We start from the raw sequence: 19,996 nt of genomic DNA, 5'->3' as shown, positions 1-19,996 counted from the left end.
TGCAGCCCACCCGCTGCAGGGAAAGTGGCTGTGGTACTCCCTCCTCCAACACACTGGTGCAACAGCTGTGAGCGCTGAGGAAATGATGGCGTCAGCAGCTCTTGAACACGAGAAGCATTTGAACCTGTGCAACTCACTGGATTCCACAGCCTGTTCCTTGGCAGGCGAGTCCCTTCCAAATGTGGCTTCTTCACTGCTTCCAAAGATGCCTGAAACTGAGCAGCTGCACACACAGACACAACCCCCCACGGCACAGGGACAGACACCTCCAGCAGGACAAGCATCTACGCCCCTTGGAGAGGTTCCTGCTTTGTCACATTCTGTTGGGCGCAGAGACAAGTGCTGGAGGTGGTAGGGTTGTAGCTCGTCCCAACTCCTTTTATTTACTGACAGTGGAGACCAGGGCTGATGCCCAGTTGGGTCCACACAGGAGCAGCAGCAAAAGCAGCTTGCCCTCCAGCACACTCTGCCCTCAGCACCCGCTGCAGAGAGGGTGTGAGTGTGCAGCAGGATTTCCTGGGAGAGGAAGCACTGCTGAAAAGGCCCTGGGAATCAGTGGGCCCATGGCCGTGATGTCCATCAGGATGGTGTCACCCAGAATTCAGTACAGGCATCAGGGAAAGGCACTACAAAAAGGGGGAGAAAGCAGCACCCAGACCTGGGGTCAAGGCAATAGCTATCTATTTGTCTTGTCCTGAAATAAAATGAACACATGGATCCGTGCTACTGACAGGAGCAGAACAGCTTCCAGCGAGGCTGGGGAATGTTCTGAAGGCTGGGCTACCTCCTCTGTGGGGAGAGATGTGTTCCCAAGGGGGAGTGGTCTCTGTCCTGGCCTGGGCAGAGGAACCTTCTGCTGTCAATCTCCTGGCTCCTCCTGGCGCTGATCCTCCTCTGAAGAGATGGGAACAGACGGGTGGTGGCTGGGATCCCCATTGTGGGTGGCGTCTGATGTGCCGGCTTCCTCCTCCAGGCAGTGTGGCCTCTTGCAGGGCTGGGGAGAGTGCTGGGGGCTGGTGGCCCTCCTCTTTGGGGCGTGCTGGGGACCCCTGAACATGTTGTCCTGGCCAGGAGCAGAGGTGCCAGCCACCGCACCAAGCCCTGTCTCTTGCTGGGGCTGATCCTGCCGTGCAGGGACAGGTGCAGTCGGAGGGCTGCTGGGACTCCCATGGAGGGTGTGGTCTGATGTGCTGCCTTCCTCCTCCAGGCGGTGTGGCCTCTTGCAGGGCTGGGGAGAGTCTTGTGGGGTGGTGGCCCTCCTCTTTGGAGGTTGCTGGGGTCCCCCAGGCACGTTTTCCTGGCCAGGAAGGGGTGGCCACCACCACGATCTCTGGCTCCTGCTGGGACTGATCCTGCTCTGCACTCCCATGGGTGGTGGTCTGTGTTCTGCTGTCTTGCTCCTCCACATCAGAGCCTGCAGAGCTGGAGGAGTCTTGCTGGGCCATGGGAGTGCTCTCCTGGGAGTTGTTGGGGCTGATGCTGACTGCAGGGTCCTCATCTTCATCCCTGGCAGCATGGGGCTCCTGCTGGACTAGGTGCTGGCAGATCTCACTGCCACACAGACGCACAGCAGCGCGGATGAGCTGGCGTATGAATGTCCGTGTGTGCTGTCCCAGGGAGGGCTGTAGCTCCTGCATTAGCGCCTCCTCATCCAGCCCAAACATGCAAAGGCAGGTCAGCATGGTGGCTTCGATTGCAGACATCACCCACCACGCATTCACGAAGAGCACGGTAAGCTCCCGTCGCAGCCATGGCAGCAGAGGACTGATGTGATCTGGGTGGCATCGGAAAAAATTTGCCCAGACCTGAGGAGGAAAACCACCTGCCTGAGCCACAGGCCCCGGCCCTCCAGCCTCCTGCTCATCCTGATGGTCTTCAGATGATGACTCCTCTGCCTGTGAATCTCCATGGCCCTTGACTGAGATCATGAAATACTCCTCCATATTTTCAAACGGCAGCTGTAACAAGAGAGCCTTGGTGTCCGTCCTGCAGAGGGGGCAGTTTCGATTCTCAGTTAGCCAGCGCGCTGCACAGGGGAAGCAAAACTGGTGATGGCAGGGTAACAGGTAGCCAATGTCATCTTCATTGTCCCTGCAGATGGGGCAGCACCAGTGACTCTCACTGTCCGAGTCCTCTGCACACTCTTGTGGACTGGGCTGTGCCGAGGATGAGAAGATGTTCCCCATTGCTAGCGACACAGCAGCAGATGTTTTGCACTGCAAAAGTGTAGAGAGGCCACAGTTACTTGCTGTCCTGGGGATGGGACAGGAAGGGAGGAAGAAATGCCCAGTTCCCTCAGGAAAGACACCCTACTGTCTCCCAGAACCCCTTTGCCCTGCCCTCGGCCAACCCAGGGTGGGACGTTGTGCTGCACGGCTCACCTCTGCTGCTGCAAGCACACCCTGTGGTGCCCGGCTGCCTGAACAAAGCAGGGACAGGGAAATACAAGGGAAACACAAGCTCCGGGATGGGCACCGAGTGCGGCCGACGGCAGCCTCCAAAGCACCACCAACACTAGGAGAAGCCTGTCTCAACACTCCAGTCCTCACAGGAGACCAGGCACGAGACGACTGGGTCAAGCTCAGCTGTTGCCCGCAGATACCCCGTGAAGGCTGTGCGGTGTCACCCTTCACCCCTTTGTGATGTCACAGTAGCCTCAGCGTCTGACTCCACAGCCACCCGCTCTCTTTAAATGGCCTCCCCTGCACAGAAGATAGAGGGGACACCACAGGGTGACGGGGACTGCTGATGGACAGGCTGCCGGGAGCTCTGCCTGCTTGGCTTCTAGCGACTACAGCTCTGTGAGAGGCTCTCACACATGTATCATGCTCTAGATATGACATCCTCCCGTTGCAGAAAACTTTATCTCGATCAGAGACGTTTTCCTTCTGCAGAGCTTGTAATTTGACGTCCTTTTTGCCCCTCACAAGGGGTACCTCAGAGCAGGTAGGGCAGCTCTACTGTGTCTCCATGGCCATTTACTCTGCAGCAGCCTGGGGAGAGTGGAGGATGAGAAGCTGCTCCCCCTCGCTGCTGCCAGCGATGCCAGCGTCTGTTGTGTGCTGCAAAATGGAGAAAGGCCACAGTCACTCGCTCTCTGGGAGAGTGGAGGACGGCAGAAGAAAAGCCCATGCCTCACAGAGGTCTCCTGCTAAGGGGAACGGCATGGGACCCATCAGTGGCACCACTACCTGGATGGCCATTGGGCAGCCCTAGGTCAGGGTCTTCCACCCTGCTGGGTTATATCCCCTGTCAGCAGGGAGAAGCCTAAAGGAGCATTTTGTTTCAGCCCCATCCACTTCCACTGGCACACGCCCACAGTGTCACGTCCCTCTCCATTTACCAAGTTTGCTGGTGCTCCTGGCCTGCTGTTGTGTTGGTGGTCCTCAAAAGCACCATCAATGGAGCCAGATCCTTTTTACACAGGAAGGAGTTCTGGTTGCTGTCCCTCGTCGTCCCTAATCAGGCAAACACACTTGATTAGGGATCATGCTTAGCCTGGTTTGCAAGCAGCAAACATCTGCTGTATTGTGTTGGGGAATTTTTGTAGTACCCCTCACGGCTGATTAAAGTCATGTTTGTGCTTAAATATGAAAGAAAAAGATAATGAACACTGCATTGGGCTTAGTCCTATCACCATAAGCAGTTCTGTGCGGAGTCTGCAGACAAGTTAGGAGCCAATTCCTTACACGTGCATGCAGTAGCCCCCATCCCTAGAGCGGGTGCATGGGGCTCCTCAGCCCAGCTGTTGGTCCATCCAGCTCTGCTGTCCATAAGTGGCCTCTGAGGTCTCCCGAACCAGGATGGTCACAAGATGGGATTAAAAGAGATTTTAGGGTGTTGGGGGGGATAGTGAGGGTACGTGGGGCCCGAGTGATTTTTTTTTCCCTCTTTCCAGTTACGGCTGGTGACCTTGTAAGCTTGGGTAATCAGCAGGAGGAGCTGGAAGTTACCGTGCTACTAGAAAGCTATGATCTAGTTGCCATTATGGAAACTTAGTGGGACGAATCCCATGGCTGGAGTGTGGCTATCGATGGCTACAGGCTGTTCAGAAGGGACAGCCCAGGAAAGAGGGGTGGAGGCACTGCCCTCTCTCTCAGGAAAGGGATAGAATGTGAGGAGCTGTCTTTGAAGAGTAGCCACAAACATGCTGAAAGCTTGTGGGTCAGAGTAAAAGACAGAGGGACCAATGGGAACATTGTGGTTGGTGTATGCTACAGTCCACTGATCAAGTAGAGCCAAACAATGAATTCTGCCCCTACATTCCTCTCTGGCGAGACCGCATCTGGAGTATTATGTCCGGTTCTAGAATCCTGAACATAAGAAGGATATAGAACTGTTGGAACGGGTTCAGGGGAGGGCTACAAAGATGATCAGAGCGCTGGAGCACCTCCCATACGAGGACAGGCTAAGAGAGAGTTGGGGTTGTTCAGCCAGAAGAGAAGGCTCTGAGGAGATCTTACAGTGACCTTCCAGTACCTGAAGGGGGCTACAAGAAAGCAGGGGAGGGGCTGTTCATAAAGGCTTGTAGTGATAGGACTAGGGGCAACGGGTATAAACTGGAGAAGGGTGGATTTAGACTAGACACAAGGGAGAATTCCTCCCCCATGAGAGTGTTGAGGCACTGGCACAGGTTGCCCAGGGAAGCTGTGGATGTCGTGGAAAGAAGAGGGAGGGTCAAAGGAGAGTGAGGGGGAGAAACTTGCATGTTCCTTAGGAGAAGAGACCAACACCCACCTCGCTCTCAGCCTCCTTCCCTGCTCCTGCTGGCTACACCATTTCTGGTAGGAGCCAGGATGCTGTTGGCCCTGCCGGGAGCTGGAGTCCTTCCCCCTCTGCCCCACAGGGAGCGACAATGGCTCCCCCAGCACTGAAGGCCCAGCCCTGGGGCAAGGAGACCACACCCCCAGTGTGGAGAGACCACGCCCCAGCTGGGAAGCCACGCCCCCAGGTGGGAGATGATGCCCTTGGAGTCTGGAGGCCACGCCCCTGTCACTGAGAAGCCACGCCCATAGCAGGGAAGGGCTGGGAGGCCACGCCCCTGGGACCGGAAGTAATGCCCCAGGGCTGAAAGCCACGCCTTCTGGGAGCAGTAGCCACGCCCCTGGAGGACTGGAAGCCAGGCCCCCTACTGGAAGCCACGCCCACAAGTGCTGGAAGTCTGACCCCCCCCGGGGTACAGGAAGCCACGCCCCTCGGGTGCTGAAGGCCACGGCCCCTCTCTGGAGGCCCCTCTCCAGAGGGAGACAATTGACAGCAATGAGGTGCAGTACTTTCTGATGGAGCAATCAGTGAAGTGCAGGAAAACAAGAGGGCAGTGTTTCTTTCCCCCGATCCCAACGGGAGGAAGTGCTTTGGGTTGTTTGGGTTTTGCTGTCGGAGCTGAGTTTCCGCACAGCCAACGCTGCTGGTTTCCCGAAGAGCTCCTCCATAGGATGCGACTGCCCCAAAGGGCTTTGCTTTCACCCAAGAAACAGCATTTGCTGCGCTGGGAGTCACTTCAGTAAGTGTGCTGTGCTCCTCTCCTGTAGTCATTTTTCAGTCTGGTTTGGTTTGTTTGGTTTCTCTGCCACTCCATCTTCCTATTAACCATTATTGATTTTTATTTTCTTTTTGCTCAGTAGCAGTTGAGAAAGGAATGGATCGGGAGGTGGGGTGTTGGGCGTTTTCTATCTGGAGAGGTGGGTGGTTTGGGGATTAGGTTTATTTGCTTTATGAATCAAGATGTGCACAAAAAAAGGGGCACCTGCACCCTGACAGGTACTGTCTTTGCTTTTGTTAATGAGTGGGGAGGAAAGGAAATGAAAGGCCAAAGTGTTTCCTGCTGTCTTCTGTGCCTCTGGCTGCTCTTGGTGCCTTTGGAAGTCATTTTCTACATGAAGGTATACAATCCCCTGTATCAGAAGTCTTTACCTGAAACCTTGAATGCTGCTTCAGAACTGAAACCAAGGCGTTCCCTCGTTGCACCTGATCCTCTGGGAGCTGTGTGCGCCGTATCCCCCAGAAGAAGCAAGCCCGGCCTTCTGTCCCCAAGCTGCAATCCAGCGTGTTGCTCGAGTTTCATGTGGGCCTTGTTTGTTGCCTGAAAAAAGGGATGCTGGCAGTTAACTGTTACCATAAACTGACAGAGTCGACGGGAGACAAGCACATCTGATGATGATCAACAAGTCTCGATTTATTGATACGATAGGCATGCTTTTATAATAGCAGTAATAAGGCTCATACATATTACAAAAGTAAGGCTCATCATTGGTCCGATACAGAGTGTCAGCCCTGCCTCTATTGCTCCATTCCTAGGATGTTTGTGGTTTTTCTAGGTCCTGTTTTTATCTCCTGTTATCGCCTAACTTCTTGCTCAGGGAGACTGTGGCCTTGTACGAGGCTGTTATTATTTCACCAGCTGTATTTTCTCACGTCTCTTCTCCTCAAGCCATGTCTCTACAAAAACTCTCCACATTTCCCCCATTTTCTTTCTGAGCAAGAAGGTTCATCTGACTCCAAAACGTGGGTTTCCCTATCTTACCGCAGTCTAGCTCGTGCACACTGCGTTTTTCTCTGACTCCATTGCACTAATAAGGATACATTAGGATGGAACAACGATAAATTCCCTCAAATAGAAAGGATCCTCCCTGTGGCTTTGCTGGTATACCATTCCAAGCTCTGTCTCCACAAAAAATATCCTGGGGGGCAATTTCTTCGGGGCCGTAATGTTGGCACCGTTACATCGGGAGTAAAGCTGGCTATTCACTGTTCCTGATTCCAGGGATGAGTCTAGGCTGGCCCAATTTTGCGATTCTTGTTAAAGTCTTTTAGGTTCAGTGGCTCAAAACCGAACCAACTCCCCTGTTTGACATTGGATAAACTGGCATTTGCACTTCCAAAGAGATCTAATTCTTCTGGGGGAGAGTGCAGGGTGATGTTCAAGGACAGTATGATCTTACATTGTTGGCAGCCATCCTCAATCTGAGGGTTACCTCCCCACTCGGGAGGCACCTGGCTACAGCCCTCAGCGCTCGATAAGTTTTTGCACAGGCTGCTTTCGTTCACAAAACCACAAAATTCCCCTGGGGACCAAGCAGGCAAACCTAACAGGCAAGTTCGGAAAGGATTAGTAACCCCTCCTAAGCTAAGGCAAAATGACGATTGACTAGTTTGGTTTGCCAATGTTACCCAGATGTTATCTCTTGGCTGATTAAAGCGTGTAAAGCGTATAACTCCTGCTATGCTGGCTACTACAGCACTAAGCAATACAGCAGAAACAGGCTTCATTTTTCTCTTCTATCCTTTCTCCCCCTATTTCTTTTAGTCCTTACTGTTCCTAGCTGTTGCAGTTTTAACTCCTGTAACTTGCTCAAGCACTGATCCAATTCCCTGTCAGGATCTCCTCTCATGGGCCCTACCATGTAATGCTGTATTATGGGTACCAATTTGCTACACCTCGCAGAGATAACATGAGATGTACCTTGAACTATAACCCCTTTTAACAATATTCTCCAATTCCCAACGGTAGTAAGCCAATATTTTCTGTTCAGGTGCTTCAAAAAATGCTAAGGCCGTGGTTGTTGCTAGCCTTGTTTGCTCTTGCAGCTCTTTCTGCCAGCTGTTAAAGTTATGGTTAAATGCACACCTGTTACACCATAAGTCACATACTAGGGACTGTTCTATCCAAAAGATCTTATCGCAACCCCTGCAGTACAAAGCTACCCAAGCAGCACAACATGGATTATTACAATCAAGACAATTTTGACCCGCTGGCCCCATATGTAATACTTCCGATAACCGTCAAATAGTTGTAATTAGTCCTTCAAAGGTCTGGCAGTGCTTCAAAACCCTGTCGATGGCTTTCGAGTATCCTTTCAACTGTGACAGCAGCGGTCGTAGGATCAGTGGCAGCTTCTGCTTGTAAAATCTGATGTTTCCATAGTCCCTTTTCTTGCCATGTTATTGCAGCAGTTCTGGATTTTCTGCCAGCATCCGTGAATGCCGTAAGAGCATCTGCGATAGGGGAATTTTCTCGTTTTGGCCGAGTGATCCAATTCCATTCCCCAATCCATTGAACTGGCGCCTGCCGGAGCTTTTCTGTTTCAATGGGGCAGCTCGCACCTGAAAGTGCCTCCTGCAGCTCCTCGCTATTACACAAGTACCAGTCCAAGGTATCCTTTTTAATTGGCATCCTGATTACTGCTGGCTCGGTTCCAGCTACTTGTAGCATTCTCTCCTTGCCTTTCTTTATTAAGTCCGCTAGCATTTCGACCTTTTGAACCAGAGTTTTGGTTTGTTGTAAGGTGGGGGAAATCCACTCCAATACCCTTATCTCCCCCGTTTTCTTTTGCAATTGAGTCAGTGCCCCAAGGAGGTATTTGGGACCGTTCCAGATGGTCAGGTCTATGGATAATTCTGGATCTCGCCGATGGACTTGCCCCTGTGTAATGCAGTCCATTATATTCTGAAGAGTGTGCTGTTGTTCCGGAGTAACACAGATCGGTCTTGCTGGGTCCGTACCTTTGAGAAGTGGGTGTAATTCGTCCAGCAGTTCGTTTGGTATTCCCACAATCGGTTTTAACCATTGAAGATCGCCCAGTAACTTCTGAGCCTCATTCAGAGTTGTGAGTTTTGTTTGCAGTTGTAGCTTCTGGGATTTAACTATTTGTTCCGACATTGTCCATCCCAAATATTTCCACGGAGCTGTTGTTTGAATTTTCTCAGGGGCTATAACAAGGGAAAATTGTGCCAAGGCAGTCCGTATCTCCTGAATTTGCTGTTCAGTAAAAGGTTTTGGTTGGGCAAACAATATATCATCCATATAGTGATAAATCACTACATTTGGCCATCTCTTTCTCAGGGGCTGTAATGCAGAGTCAACATAAATTTGGCATAAAGTAGGACTATTGCGCATTCCCTGCGGGAGTACTGTCCATTCAAATCTTTGGTCCGGCCCCTCCCTGTTAAGTGCAGGCAATGTAAATGCAAATCGCATCATGTCTTGTGGATGAAGGGCAATAGTAAAAAAGCAGTCTTTAAGATCAATAATTAGTAGTGGCCAATCCTTAGGAATCATTGCGGGATTAGGTAATCCTGGTTGTAAAGCCCCCATGGGTTCCGTTTGGGCATTGACAGTACGCAAATCATGTAACAAACGAAACTTTCCTGATTTCTTTTTGATCACAAAAATTGGAGTGTTCCAGGGGCTTGTGGATAGTCGCAGATGCCCCTGTTCGTATTGCTCCTTCACTAGATCATGAGCACGCTGGAGACTCTCCCTTTTTAAAGGCCATTGCTTAACCCACACCGGAGAGCTGGTTTTCCAGGTAATGGCTATCGGGAAAGTCCAGGCAACGGCCACTACCCCAAAGGGTGCTCATTGGTTAGCACCACTCCCAATTGGGTCAGAATGTCCCGCCCTATAAGGCACTGCACGGTAGGTGGCAATTGGACTACTGAGAAAGTAGCTGTTAATTGTTTTCCATCGATGTTCACCTTGATAGGAGGGGAACGACTGGCCAGGGTTAAACCTCCAACCCCGGTCACTGTGGTGGCAGCCGGTTGTAAAGGCCAATGTGGAGGCCAGCAGTTAGGGCTAATAATGCTGGAATCAGCCCCAGTGTCCAAAAGGCCTGAAAATGACCTCTTTTGTCCTTGATATTCCACCTCCACGGTTTTCTTGGGCCTTTCATTAAGATTTAAAGTCAGCAAGGTCAGGCCGCCAGTGGATCCGAGACCTTTTTCTCCCCTCTCTTGTTCCCTTATAGGCTTTATCTCTTTTGTCATTTGCTCCAACGGTACCAATTGAGCAATTCTCTGTCCCTTATTAATTTGAACGGGTGGAAAAGGAGTATGCACCATGATCATAATTTCTCCAGTAAAGTCCGCATCAATAACACCAGGTAACACAAATAATCCAATCATAGAGGCAGACGATCGTCCTAATAGCAGTGCACCCACCGCTCGACCTTGTATAACAATAGGTCCTTTAATTCCTGTTGGGATCTTTTGTGGGTGCGATGTCATTAGCGTGATTTCTACTGCTGCTGCCAAGTCCAGCCCGAGGCTCCCTGTGGTGGCAGGTTGGGGGCAGGGAAGGTCGGTTGAGCTGCAGAGGCGACTTGTGTCTGAGCGCGGCCACTGCAATTCGCGCTCCTGCCGGAGTTTCCCGACCTCTGCCGACAAGCGCCCGTAGTGTGAGTATCCGAACGGCACTTTCGGCACCATATCCCTGTAGCCTGGCATTCTCGGCGCATGTGACCCATGCCTCCGCATCTGTAGCATCGCGTACGGGTTCCCGACGGAGCCGAATTAACTGCGGCTGACGCTTGAAGGGGTGCGAGAGCAGCTAACACCTGATTTTGTGAAGCCTTTGCCTGTTCCTGTAATCCCAGCCCCAGCTGCTTAATAGCATCTACTAAAAATGCTTGTGATCCTAACGGCATTTGAGCCATCCTTTCTAATGCCTCCTCTATGGTCCAATTTGCACCCAAGGTGTTAATCACACTCCGTGTAGCCTGATTGCAATTTTGAAGAGCGCACTGTTTTAGCAGTGCCCCTCGCATGTATTCGGGTACCCCTGCTTTTTCTATTGCGGCAGCAGCCTTATCTATAAATGCACCAAACGGTTCTTCCCGACCCTGCTTGATTCCCATATATACGGGTAGTCCTCCAGGTTCTTTTACCTTATCTATAGCCAATCTGACCAATCTCATAGCCTCTCGGCACTTGTCTGGTCCCACCATAGCCTGAGCTTCCGTGCGGAGAAACGCTCCCAGCCCCATAAGCTCATCAGCTGTCACTCCATGAAGAGGATCTGCTGGCTGCCTCTGTACTGCCACACATTCGTTAACAATCGCTTGCCAATGTGCATTAAATAAAAGCTGTTGATGCTGTGTAAATATTAACTTTGCTATTCCTCTACAATCAGCGGGCAGAAGCACTTGAGTGCCCCATATGTAGTCTAACATCTGCTTTACCGGTCACTTGTCACCCCGAACTGGCTGACTGTAGATCGCAACTGTGACAGCAATTTCCAATCGAGGGCAGTAATTGTTGCCATCAGTCCTCCACCTGCCTGAGCCTGGAAGATCACCGGGCATGCTAGCTGTGCTGCTGCATTAACCGCACAGTGATCTCCCCTTTCCAAGCCGTCTTTTGCAAGCGCAGCCCAAGCTTCTCTCCGCTCCCTGGCAATGACCTCCGCTAACTCGCTTTCCGCCCCAGGGGTTGTCTCATTGCCCAGAGGGAGAACGGCCGGGGGCGCTTTCGGCCGCGGCCCCTGCTCTTCGGGGGGTGCGGACGGCTCAGAAGCTGCCTCTGAGCCAGAGCCAGAAGGCGGTGGCGGCGGCGGGGGTAAAGCCACCTGCGTGACCGTAGGGGGCAAAGGAGTAGTTTGGGACCATTCTCTTTCATAGTTTCTATTTTTTGTGTGAGCAGCAGATGCTTGCTCAGCTGCTTTCTTTTCTGCCTGGTACTGTAAAAGCTCGTTATGTACCACCTTCCATAGCTTTCCCAACTTTTTTGCCGTTTTATCATCCTGTAATGTAGCCTCCCACAACACATCTCCGAACTTTCGCCACTCTGTCAGCTCATGTACGGTATGCGGATTTATGAATAAGCCTTTAGCATGCCCATATGTTAAAAGACTCGTTAACTCCTTCTGCAAATCTATTCCCTTAACCCGCCGCTCTTCCAGGAAAGCGGTAAATAAATTATATGCTGCTTGCCTTTCCATACCTAATTTATCAGCGCTGTTGCAGCCCCTCAAGGTCTCGGCAGCACGTATCGGCCGGGCCCATCTACATGGTCGCCCAGAGCACGGCGCGTCCTCAGGCTCGTCTATACGGTCACCTTACTTTTATTCGCGCTTATTGCTGTCCCGGCTGCTTCAGGACCCAAACTTTTACCCTGTCGTCGCTCGTCCGTGGTTCAATGCCTGCATTTTGCTCCGGCATGTCGGGGATCACCATTTGACGGGGTCGTCCGTGGTGTCCAGGGGGTACATCGGGGTCACCATTTGACGGAGTCGTCCGTGGTGTCCAGGGGGTACATCGGGGTCACCATTTGACGGAGTCGACGGGAGACAAGCACATCCGATGATGATCAACAAGTCTCGATTTATTGATACGATAGGCATGCTTTTATAATAGCAGTAATAAGGCTCATACATATTACAAAAGTAAGGCTCATCATTGGTCCGATACAGAGTGTCAGCCCTGCCTCTATTGCTCCATTCCTAGGATGTTTGTGGTTTTTCTAGGTCCTGTTTTTATCTCCTGTTATCGCCTAACTTCTTGCTCAGGGAGACTGTGGCCTTGTACGAGGCTGTTATTATTTCACCAGCTGTATTTTCTCACGTCTCTTCTCCTCAAGCCATGTCTCTACAAAAACTCTCCACAATAAACATTTTGTTTTCCATTCTGGCAGGAGGGTAACGCCACAGGCCACTGAAATGACAAGAGAAGCTGGTAACCTCGAAAGCACGATTCCTCCAACAGATACCAGGTGTGGTCGACCCTGCAAAACCTTCCCACAAAGTGCCATGTGGTGCTGCAGGGTCAGAGGCTGATTCAGCTTCTGTCAGGCTGGCAAGACAAGGAGGCAGTCCTGGTGAACGTGTGCCTCGCTTGTTTGGTTTTCCTTTGTTTTCTTTGGCTTTGCTTGAGTATGATGGTAGAAAGTCCTTGTAGATACTACAAAATATCCTGTGGAGTTTTGAAATGAACCTATAGAAAAAAAATGAGCAATTGAAAATGTGATGGAAGAGGTCACTTTGTCAAGACACCCTTGCAGTCTGTCGTGTGTAGGTAGTGCTCAACAAAATGTGTAGTTCTGCCCTATTTCTGGTCGAAGTAGGTGATACCGGTTTAGCTGCACTTGACCGAGGTCTTTACAATTTCTGCTTGGGCTATTTCAGTAGTGGTCTGGTGAAAATTGTGTTATCAGAAAAAAGCATCATCAGGAAACTTGGTAAATGCCTATAAATTGTTTTTCCTGATGACAGTTTGTTACAGTGCTCTTTTCTCATACCAGTGTGCTCCATGCTTTTGTTACATCCTTTATTAAAGAAGAAAATGGGAGGAACTTGAGCAGATGCCTTGCATGGATGCTTAGAGCAGGGTGACAAATCCAGAAATAGGAATTAACAGACCAGTAGAAACTTGTCAAAGAATTTAGAGTCAGAGAAACGAGGTACAAGAGGAACGTGACGTCCCAAGGTTCTGACTGTCCATTTTATCAAGGGAGACAGTGCTTTTTGCTGAGTAAAGCGAGCATTTCTTCCTGATAAAAGAGCAGCCTGAAAACAAAGGTAATGCTTTTCCAACCAGACAAATCAAAAGAGCAGCAGCTTTTCTCTTTTTTTCTCTTTACACCTGCTGTAGTCCACTCAAGCTTCCGTATTCCAGAAGCAATTTTTATGTTTCAGTTAACAAGTAAGAAGTACTCTGAGAGTGAAATTTAACTTTAAGAACTGTGTAATTGAAGTCCCTGTGGGGTGACTGGTAAAGTGAGGCTGAGGTCCATTTCTGTAGTGGGTGGAGTTTGATCGAGACGCGGTTTCCTACAGTCATGTGAAGGGAAGTTCTCATGTCTTTTATTTATCACCAAATACAAAACGAATCTATGTTATAGACTCAGATCAGATACCAAATCTGCCGAGGCCCTGGTATTTAATTTATACTTGTCTTCTAGAAGGTGAAGTTGAACTTTGTCTACGCTACTAAATCTACCAAAACTTTCCCTTTAACATTAGGTGCCTGAGAAGGCAGATTCCGTGCCTCTAGCTTTAGCTTCACCTCCACCCCACCAACCCTGAAATGGTTGCCCTACATGGTACCTTTTCATGTTCCCTGAAAAGCATCTGGTATGTCTTGAAACATCACATGTTGCTTCTTTCACGGGTATTTCTTCTATCTCCTTCTATATTAGGTTTCTGTCCTGTGTTTTAAGAGTACATTTCTGAAGAGCCTTCAAGTGAGATGATGGATGTAGCCCTTGCAGTCTTGGTTTTAGTTTTGTCACCTTACCTCCTGTATGTGGAAGTGTTAAGAGATGTATTGCAATATACCATAGGCAAATTTGCAAGGAATATTCGATTTATTTCTTTGACTAAGTGATGATAATGCAACAGCAAAGTACGTCAAGTATTGAGACTGAATGTATTGAAAACCTTTTTGCAGTGCAGTCTGACTAAGCAGTTGCTGAGGAGAGAGATGTGTGATGGAGCTGTGGAGACAGAGCCCAAAGAGCATCCTTAGGGACAAGTGCAATAACATTTCAGCCTCTAAGAGTGCCTCTTCTACTCAGTTTGGAATACGGTGTTTCCTGAGTGGGCCCTTGCTCTCGAGCTTTATGCCAGTTTCCTTTGAAGCATTAGAGTCTCCACTGTTCCTTATATTATAGTTGTCACTGCACAGAGGAGGACTGGAGATCAGGGAACCGCTGCATGGTTCTCCATGCCTTGGGATATATACCTAAGTTGCTCCCTAATGCCTTAATCACAGGGATAATTCTTGTTCTCCTGGGAATTTTGTATAAGCAGCAGAGATGTGTTAGTGCATGAAGGATTTAGTCTTTGTGCTCATGGCAAAGCGATGGACTGCTAGCCCAGGTGGATGTTTAACAGAGAAAATGGCCAAATAGTATGGAGGTTCTAATTAAAAGGATGTTTTAGTATAACACATAAAAACTGGTTAATAAGCTTTGCAAAGTCTGTGCTTTCTTTTCCACGCTTCATGCAATGAAGTAAGCTGTAAATAGTCTTTAAAGGTGATTTGGTTTTTCTTTAGCCTCAGAATTTCTTAGCAGCTACAAGTGAAAGATACCTGGGAATGGCTTGGGATATTTAACTTAAAGGTTTTGTTTTAGAGGGAAGTAAGTTGAGCGGTTTTTAATTTTGATCAAAGTTAAAATAAACAGCTTTGATAACGTGTTACTAATGTTTCTCCATTCCTTTCAGTTTTACAACTTTCAGTCCTAGAGTTTGTGATGTCATTTCACTGGCTTCCCAGGTGTGTTCTTCTCTGTCTTTCAGCCAACACTGAGTTTCTTTACCTGTCATTAGCGAGTGACAGAGGATAGAATACACTTTTCTGTTGTAGTCTTCCCCAACGTTTCTTTCTTTGTTTGAGCTTCAAAACTCTAATTCAAGTACCACAACTGTTTTCTTATTATATGGGATGCTTTATGCTTTTGATAGAAACAAAAATGCAGGAAATGAGGTGGCAATTAATTGCTGGTCCCTCTGCCTTTAGTAAGACGAGGATGTTTTCATACACTGCCAACAGAGGAATGAGCCAAGCTGGGAGGCTGCAGTGGATGAGTTTGAATTTGAAGCTTCACTTTGGGTAGAAGCGTACTGTGAGTTAAAAGCTTGTGGAGAGAACATTTGCATTCTTGACATACTGAACAAACAGCTGACCTGATCTAGAATAACTAACTAAGGTGCTGCTTCATCTTGGGTGTTCCTTTCTACTCCTCTGCTCTTACTTATGGGAGTAATGTAGATAAGAGGTAAAATTTGAAGACTTTTGGGGCCTTTGACCTTCACTTCTGAAAGTTATATTATTATATAATCTTCCTGGGTTTTTTTGTCCTAGCTCTTTTATTGTTTGATCATAGCTCCTTTTATTAAGTTAAGATTTCTCTTACACAGTTAAAGCTCCCAGCTAGAAACTCCAAATGTGCGAGCAGAATGCCAAATGTTTCTACAAACAAGGACTTTAGCAGCAAAACTAAGCTTTCCTTTCCTCCTCTGTAAGTAGTACGCTTCTGAAATTCATTGAACTCCTAAGCCTGCAGCTACTCGTGGAGGCAAGTGACAATACTCCTTGTGGCGTTGCAGGGATTACTCAATATGTGTCTGGGCTTTTGGATCCTTACTGCCACTAAACTCACTCTCATATGTAATGCTAAAATAATTTTACAAACAAGTAAAACAGCAGCACTTTAATTTGCATAGGAAATCTATTTAATTTAATTTTTCTTGAGGAAAACTAAGCATCTAGGTACATGTCTTCATGTGGCACACTTTTATTGTATTCTAAATAGTCTGTTTTTTTTCTTCAGTACCAGTGAGCAGATGCAAACTATAAAGTCCATTGTTAGCATTGGTTACAGAGACATAAGTAGGACTACCATTTTAAGAAAACACATCAACTAAAGCCGGTATAAGGTCAGCCGCAGCAAAAATACTGTAAGGAACACCTGGAAGATAGTAGTCTTTAAACAAATGATGATATCGCCTGTGATGTGATGTAATCACAGTGTCACCTGTGTGCACAACTGAATTGTTTCTGTGTGCTTTGTGTTAATAACTTATTACACAGTCATCAGTACCCCTAGTATGTTTTAGAAATACATTAGTGATGCAAAATAAATGATTAAACTGTGTAATGAACTTATGAGCAAATCTGTGGCAAAATTTCACCGTGCAGCACAGAATGAGTGCAGTCGGCGTTTTTAACTGATGCATTCCTTGTGTGATTTCCCTTTCTCACGTTTTCGTCTCCGAGATCAGAACTGAGTAAAATTCTACATGTTAAGTTCCAATAACATGGATGGTTCTCGTCACGTAAAATTACATATTAGTGAATCAGGCACAGTTGTGTGCTTTGGGGGGTTTTGTTGGTTGTTTTATTTTTTTGATGATTACATTTATATGTTTATATGTACATTTCAGTCCTATGTATATGTCTAGTTACTTAGAAATAAATTATAAGATTATTGCCCTTTCTGTGCAAAATGAAATTTTCCCACACAATCCCCATTTTTGTTTAGTTGTGCTGTTTTTTTCCTTAATATATTTGAATTTACAGACCTGCTCAGACTAGAAGTGAAGTGTTTAGGTTTAGCAATTTAATTAGCAATGGTGACGGGATTGACTGCTTTTGGGAGCGTAACAGATGGGAAGAAAAGGTTCAAGAAACATCAGAAAATAGTGAGCGGACCAAAGGTAAAATCATCAAAGGCTGCTTCTTTCCAAATGAGTTGGGATCTCCAAGTAAGAGCAGAGGGCAGCCTGAATAATTTGCATGGCTCTCTTTGAAAATCCTGAGACTTCGGGAATTACCATGCTTAGCTTACAGTCCTTCATGAGCAGCTGAAGAAGAAAGCGCTCCTGTTTGTAGTCAGGGAGGGCAGGGGCTCTCATGGATTGTTCTCATCTTTGTCATTGCAGAGCTATGCTCTGTTTGGATCCAAGGGCTTCTGTGTGATGGTTTTTTCCGACAGTGCTATAGACACGCTTCTGTCCTCCTGCCTGCATTTAAGCAGACCATAACATATTTGTGGCTTGTTTGTTGTGAGTAGTCTTTGGCCCCTAATATTTTTTTGAAAACTTGTGTGACAACTGTCACTGATAGTTATGGTTAAGAAATAAGTCACTGTTCATAAAAACTCCTTTCAGGCAGTTGTAGAGAGCAATAAGGTCTCCCCTCAGCCTCCTCTTCTCCAGGCAAAACAACCTCAGGTCCCTCAGTGGCTCCTCGTAAGACTTGTTCTCCAGCCCCTTCCCCAGCTTTGTTGCTCTTCTCTGGACGCGCTCCAGAGCCTCAACATCCTTCTTGCAGTGAGGGGCCCAGAACTGAACACAGGATTCGAGGCGCGGCCTCACCAGTGCTGAGTCCAGGGACAGAATCACCTCCCTGGACCTGCTGGTCACCCATCTCTGATCCAATCCAAGATGCCATTGGCCTTCTTGGCCACCTGGGCTGCTGCTGGCTCATGTTCACTCTGCTGCTTCTTGCTGGCTGTGTGGCTGCTGAGATCAGAGGCTGGGCTAACATCCCTCTTTCTCCCAGCAGTTCCTGTTCTCTTGGTCACTGTTTTTTTGCTGACATGGAGATCCCATGACAGCCATAAGCTCTGTAGTCCCCAGCAATGCTGTGTGATGAGCATCTTGATGCATCTGTGTCTTCTCTGCTGGTTCAGAGAACAGCCCAGTTGCTCCTACTGATCTCCCTTCTTTTTGATACACTTTTAGCCCAGGACCTCACCCTTGAGACCTGTGACACAGAGAGAACATTCAGCTGTGGTTTTAGAGGCGTGGATAGGACTGCTTCAAGTTGCACCCAGTTGCAAGGCTGGTATGACTGTTGAGCAGCTGGTTCTGAGTGTTTCCCTGTCTCTGCAGGATGGAGAGCAAAACCCTTGTCCTGAGAAACTGCACCCGATTGCCTGTGGCCTAGTGGATTTGTGGGTTGGAAAACCTCGGCGAGAGCTTCTCTGTGTCACAACATAAATATTTTTAAATACCAGGCACCTTCATCATCCCCTGCCTCCCTGGCTGAACAAGGGTTCAGCAATCCTGTGCGACTGTCCCTGCCCTTGCCTGGGTGGTGTGTGCTGCATAAACACAACGAACAGAGAATTTTCCAGAGACTTGTGATCAGCTCTCCTGTTTGACCTCCTATAAGCGACTCTCCGTCGTGATCGGCAGCCCTGTCCGATGGGCACAGCAGTCCGCACTGTGGGGAGTGCCCCAGCCCCGAGCTGCTGCAGAGCTGGGGGAGCCCAGCTATGAGAGCCGGCTCGGCGTGTGACCGTGGAGAGTCCCCTCAGCACAGCACTGTTCCCACTCCGCTCTGCAGGGCTGCAGACGCCTCCACGACTTTTCATGCCCCGGATCTGCTCTAAGCAGGCGATGAGCACTGACGTGCCACCACCAGCCACCACCAGGCTCATCCACAGCACAAGGTCTGATCGAGCCCCCAGCCTGCGCAGCCCCTGGGACACCACAGGGCCAACCACAGTGCCCACCATAGTGCCCTCTGAAGATACCAGGCATTCCAGTCTTCCCAGTGCTGCTGCAGGCCATTCTGGGGTTCCAGGAGATGGAGAGGCAATGTCCCCAGCTCACCTTCTCCAAAATGACTGTCCCCGTGGGGCCATCTCTGGGCTGCACAATCTCCCCAGGCAGCAACATTTTCAGCCGCTGTGCTGCAACCCACACCCAAGCCAACACTCACCCGGAACGCAGCAGGAGAGCCATCTCTGAGAGTGACATCAAATTGCTCTCTCTGTGCATGGAGCTGCTCACCATCAATGACAGCATCAGATGGCAGAGCTCAGTGCAGTCCTGAGCTGTGAGCAGTTGATCAACAATGGGATGGGGCCCCAGGAGTCATGGCAGCACGTGGGGATGGACCTTCCAGCGCCCCAACATTGCATGCCCAAAAAACGCAGAATCACCAATCCACTGCAACCCTTCCCAGCAAGCGCCGGGCTGTGAGAGTCAGCACTGGGGTGGGAACGTGGGGTTAAACCCAGAGCAGTGATGAGAGGGAGATGGGGGAGATGGGGATGAGGTGGATGGAGCGTGGTGGTAGAGCTTGGCAGGGCACGTTTTTCTGATAAGTTATTTTTGCTTCTGTTCCACAGTTCTGTTTCTCTCTTGGGATTCTAATAATGTTCTGTTAATATTGGCTTAAAAGTTGTTTGAAATATGAAAAAAAATTAAGAAATTTTGAGTGCGTTTTTGTCACAAAGGGGTTCAGCAATGCTGTGTGAGCATCCTTCCCTCGCCTGGGTGATGCATGGGTGATGCATGCCAAGGAAACCCAACTGACAGAATGTATCGTAGACTTTGGGTCACCTCTCCTGTTTGGCTTTCTGATCCCCAGATTAGTCTTATCCTGTGGAGGAACACCAACATGCCTCCACCCGCCACCACCACCAGGCTTGAGGGCGTGATAGAGTTGGATGGGTAGCATTAGAATTTTTCATTAGCTTGCTCTACAGTTATTTAGGCTCTCGGAACATATTAATATTCTACTAGTATTCGCTGACATATTAATAGAAATAATTATGTTGCTAGGGAGGGTATAATTTTTTTGTTTAATGTCTGAATGTTTCCCGTACTTGGACTTTTTTAAAAAATAATAAAAGCTTTGAAGTGCATATGTAACACGTACGTGTCTTCCTGCATGCTCTCCTCAGCTTTGCTGGTGGAGGAGGATTTAGCAGGGAAAGGGGTCATATGATGTTTGTATGCTGTCGAAAAGAGCGGAGA

At 48.7% G+C, this 19,996-nt stretch overlaps 1 protein-coding gene across 1 annotated transcript in view; it reads left to right on the top strand.

The window, feature by feature from the left end:
* Nucleotides 1-19,067, top strand: part of LOC128853841 (uncharacterized protein C7orf57 homolog) — a 42,157-nt gene extending 23,090 nt beyond the window's left edge. The window contains 3 exon segments of the mRNA XM_054081825.1: nucleotides 15,641-15,741; nucleotides 16,803-16,939; nucleotides 18,901-19,067. Of these exon segments, the coding sequence (XP_053937800.1) occupies nucleotides 15,641-15,741; nucleotides 16,803-16,939; nucleotides 18,901-19,067 (405 nt within the window).
* The last annotated feature ends 929 nt before the right edge of the window (nucleotides 19,068-19,996 follow it).

The sequence above is a fragment of the Cuculus canorus genome, chromosome 16 (assembly GCF_017976375.1).
Source record: "Cuculus canorus isolate bCucCan1 chromosome 16, bCucCan1.pri, whole genome shotgun sequence".
In the NCBI taxonomy this organism is placed as follows: domain Eukaryota; kingdom Metazoa; phylum Chordata; class Aves; order Cuculiformes; family Cuculidae; genus Cuculus; species Cuculus canorus.
The sequence above is the reverse complement of the archived record's forward strand: the minus strand, read 5'-3'. Positions and strand labels throughout refer to the sequence as shown.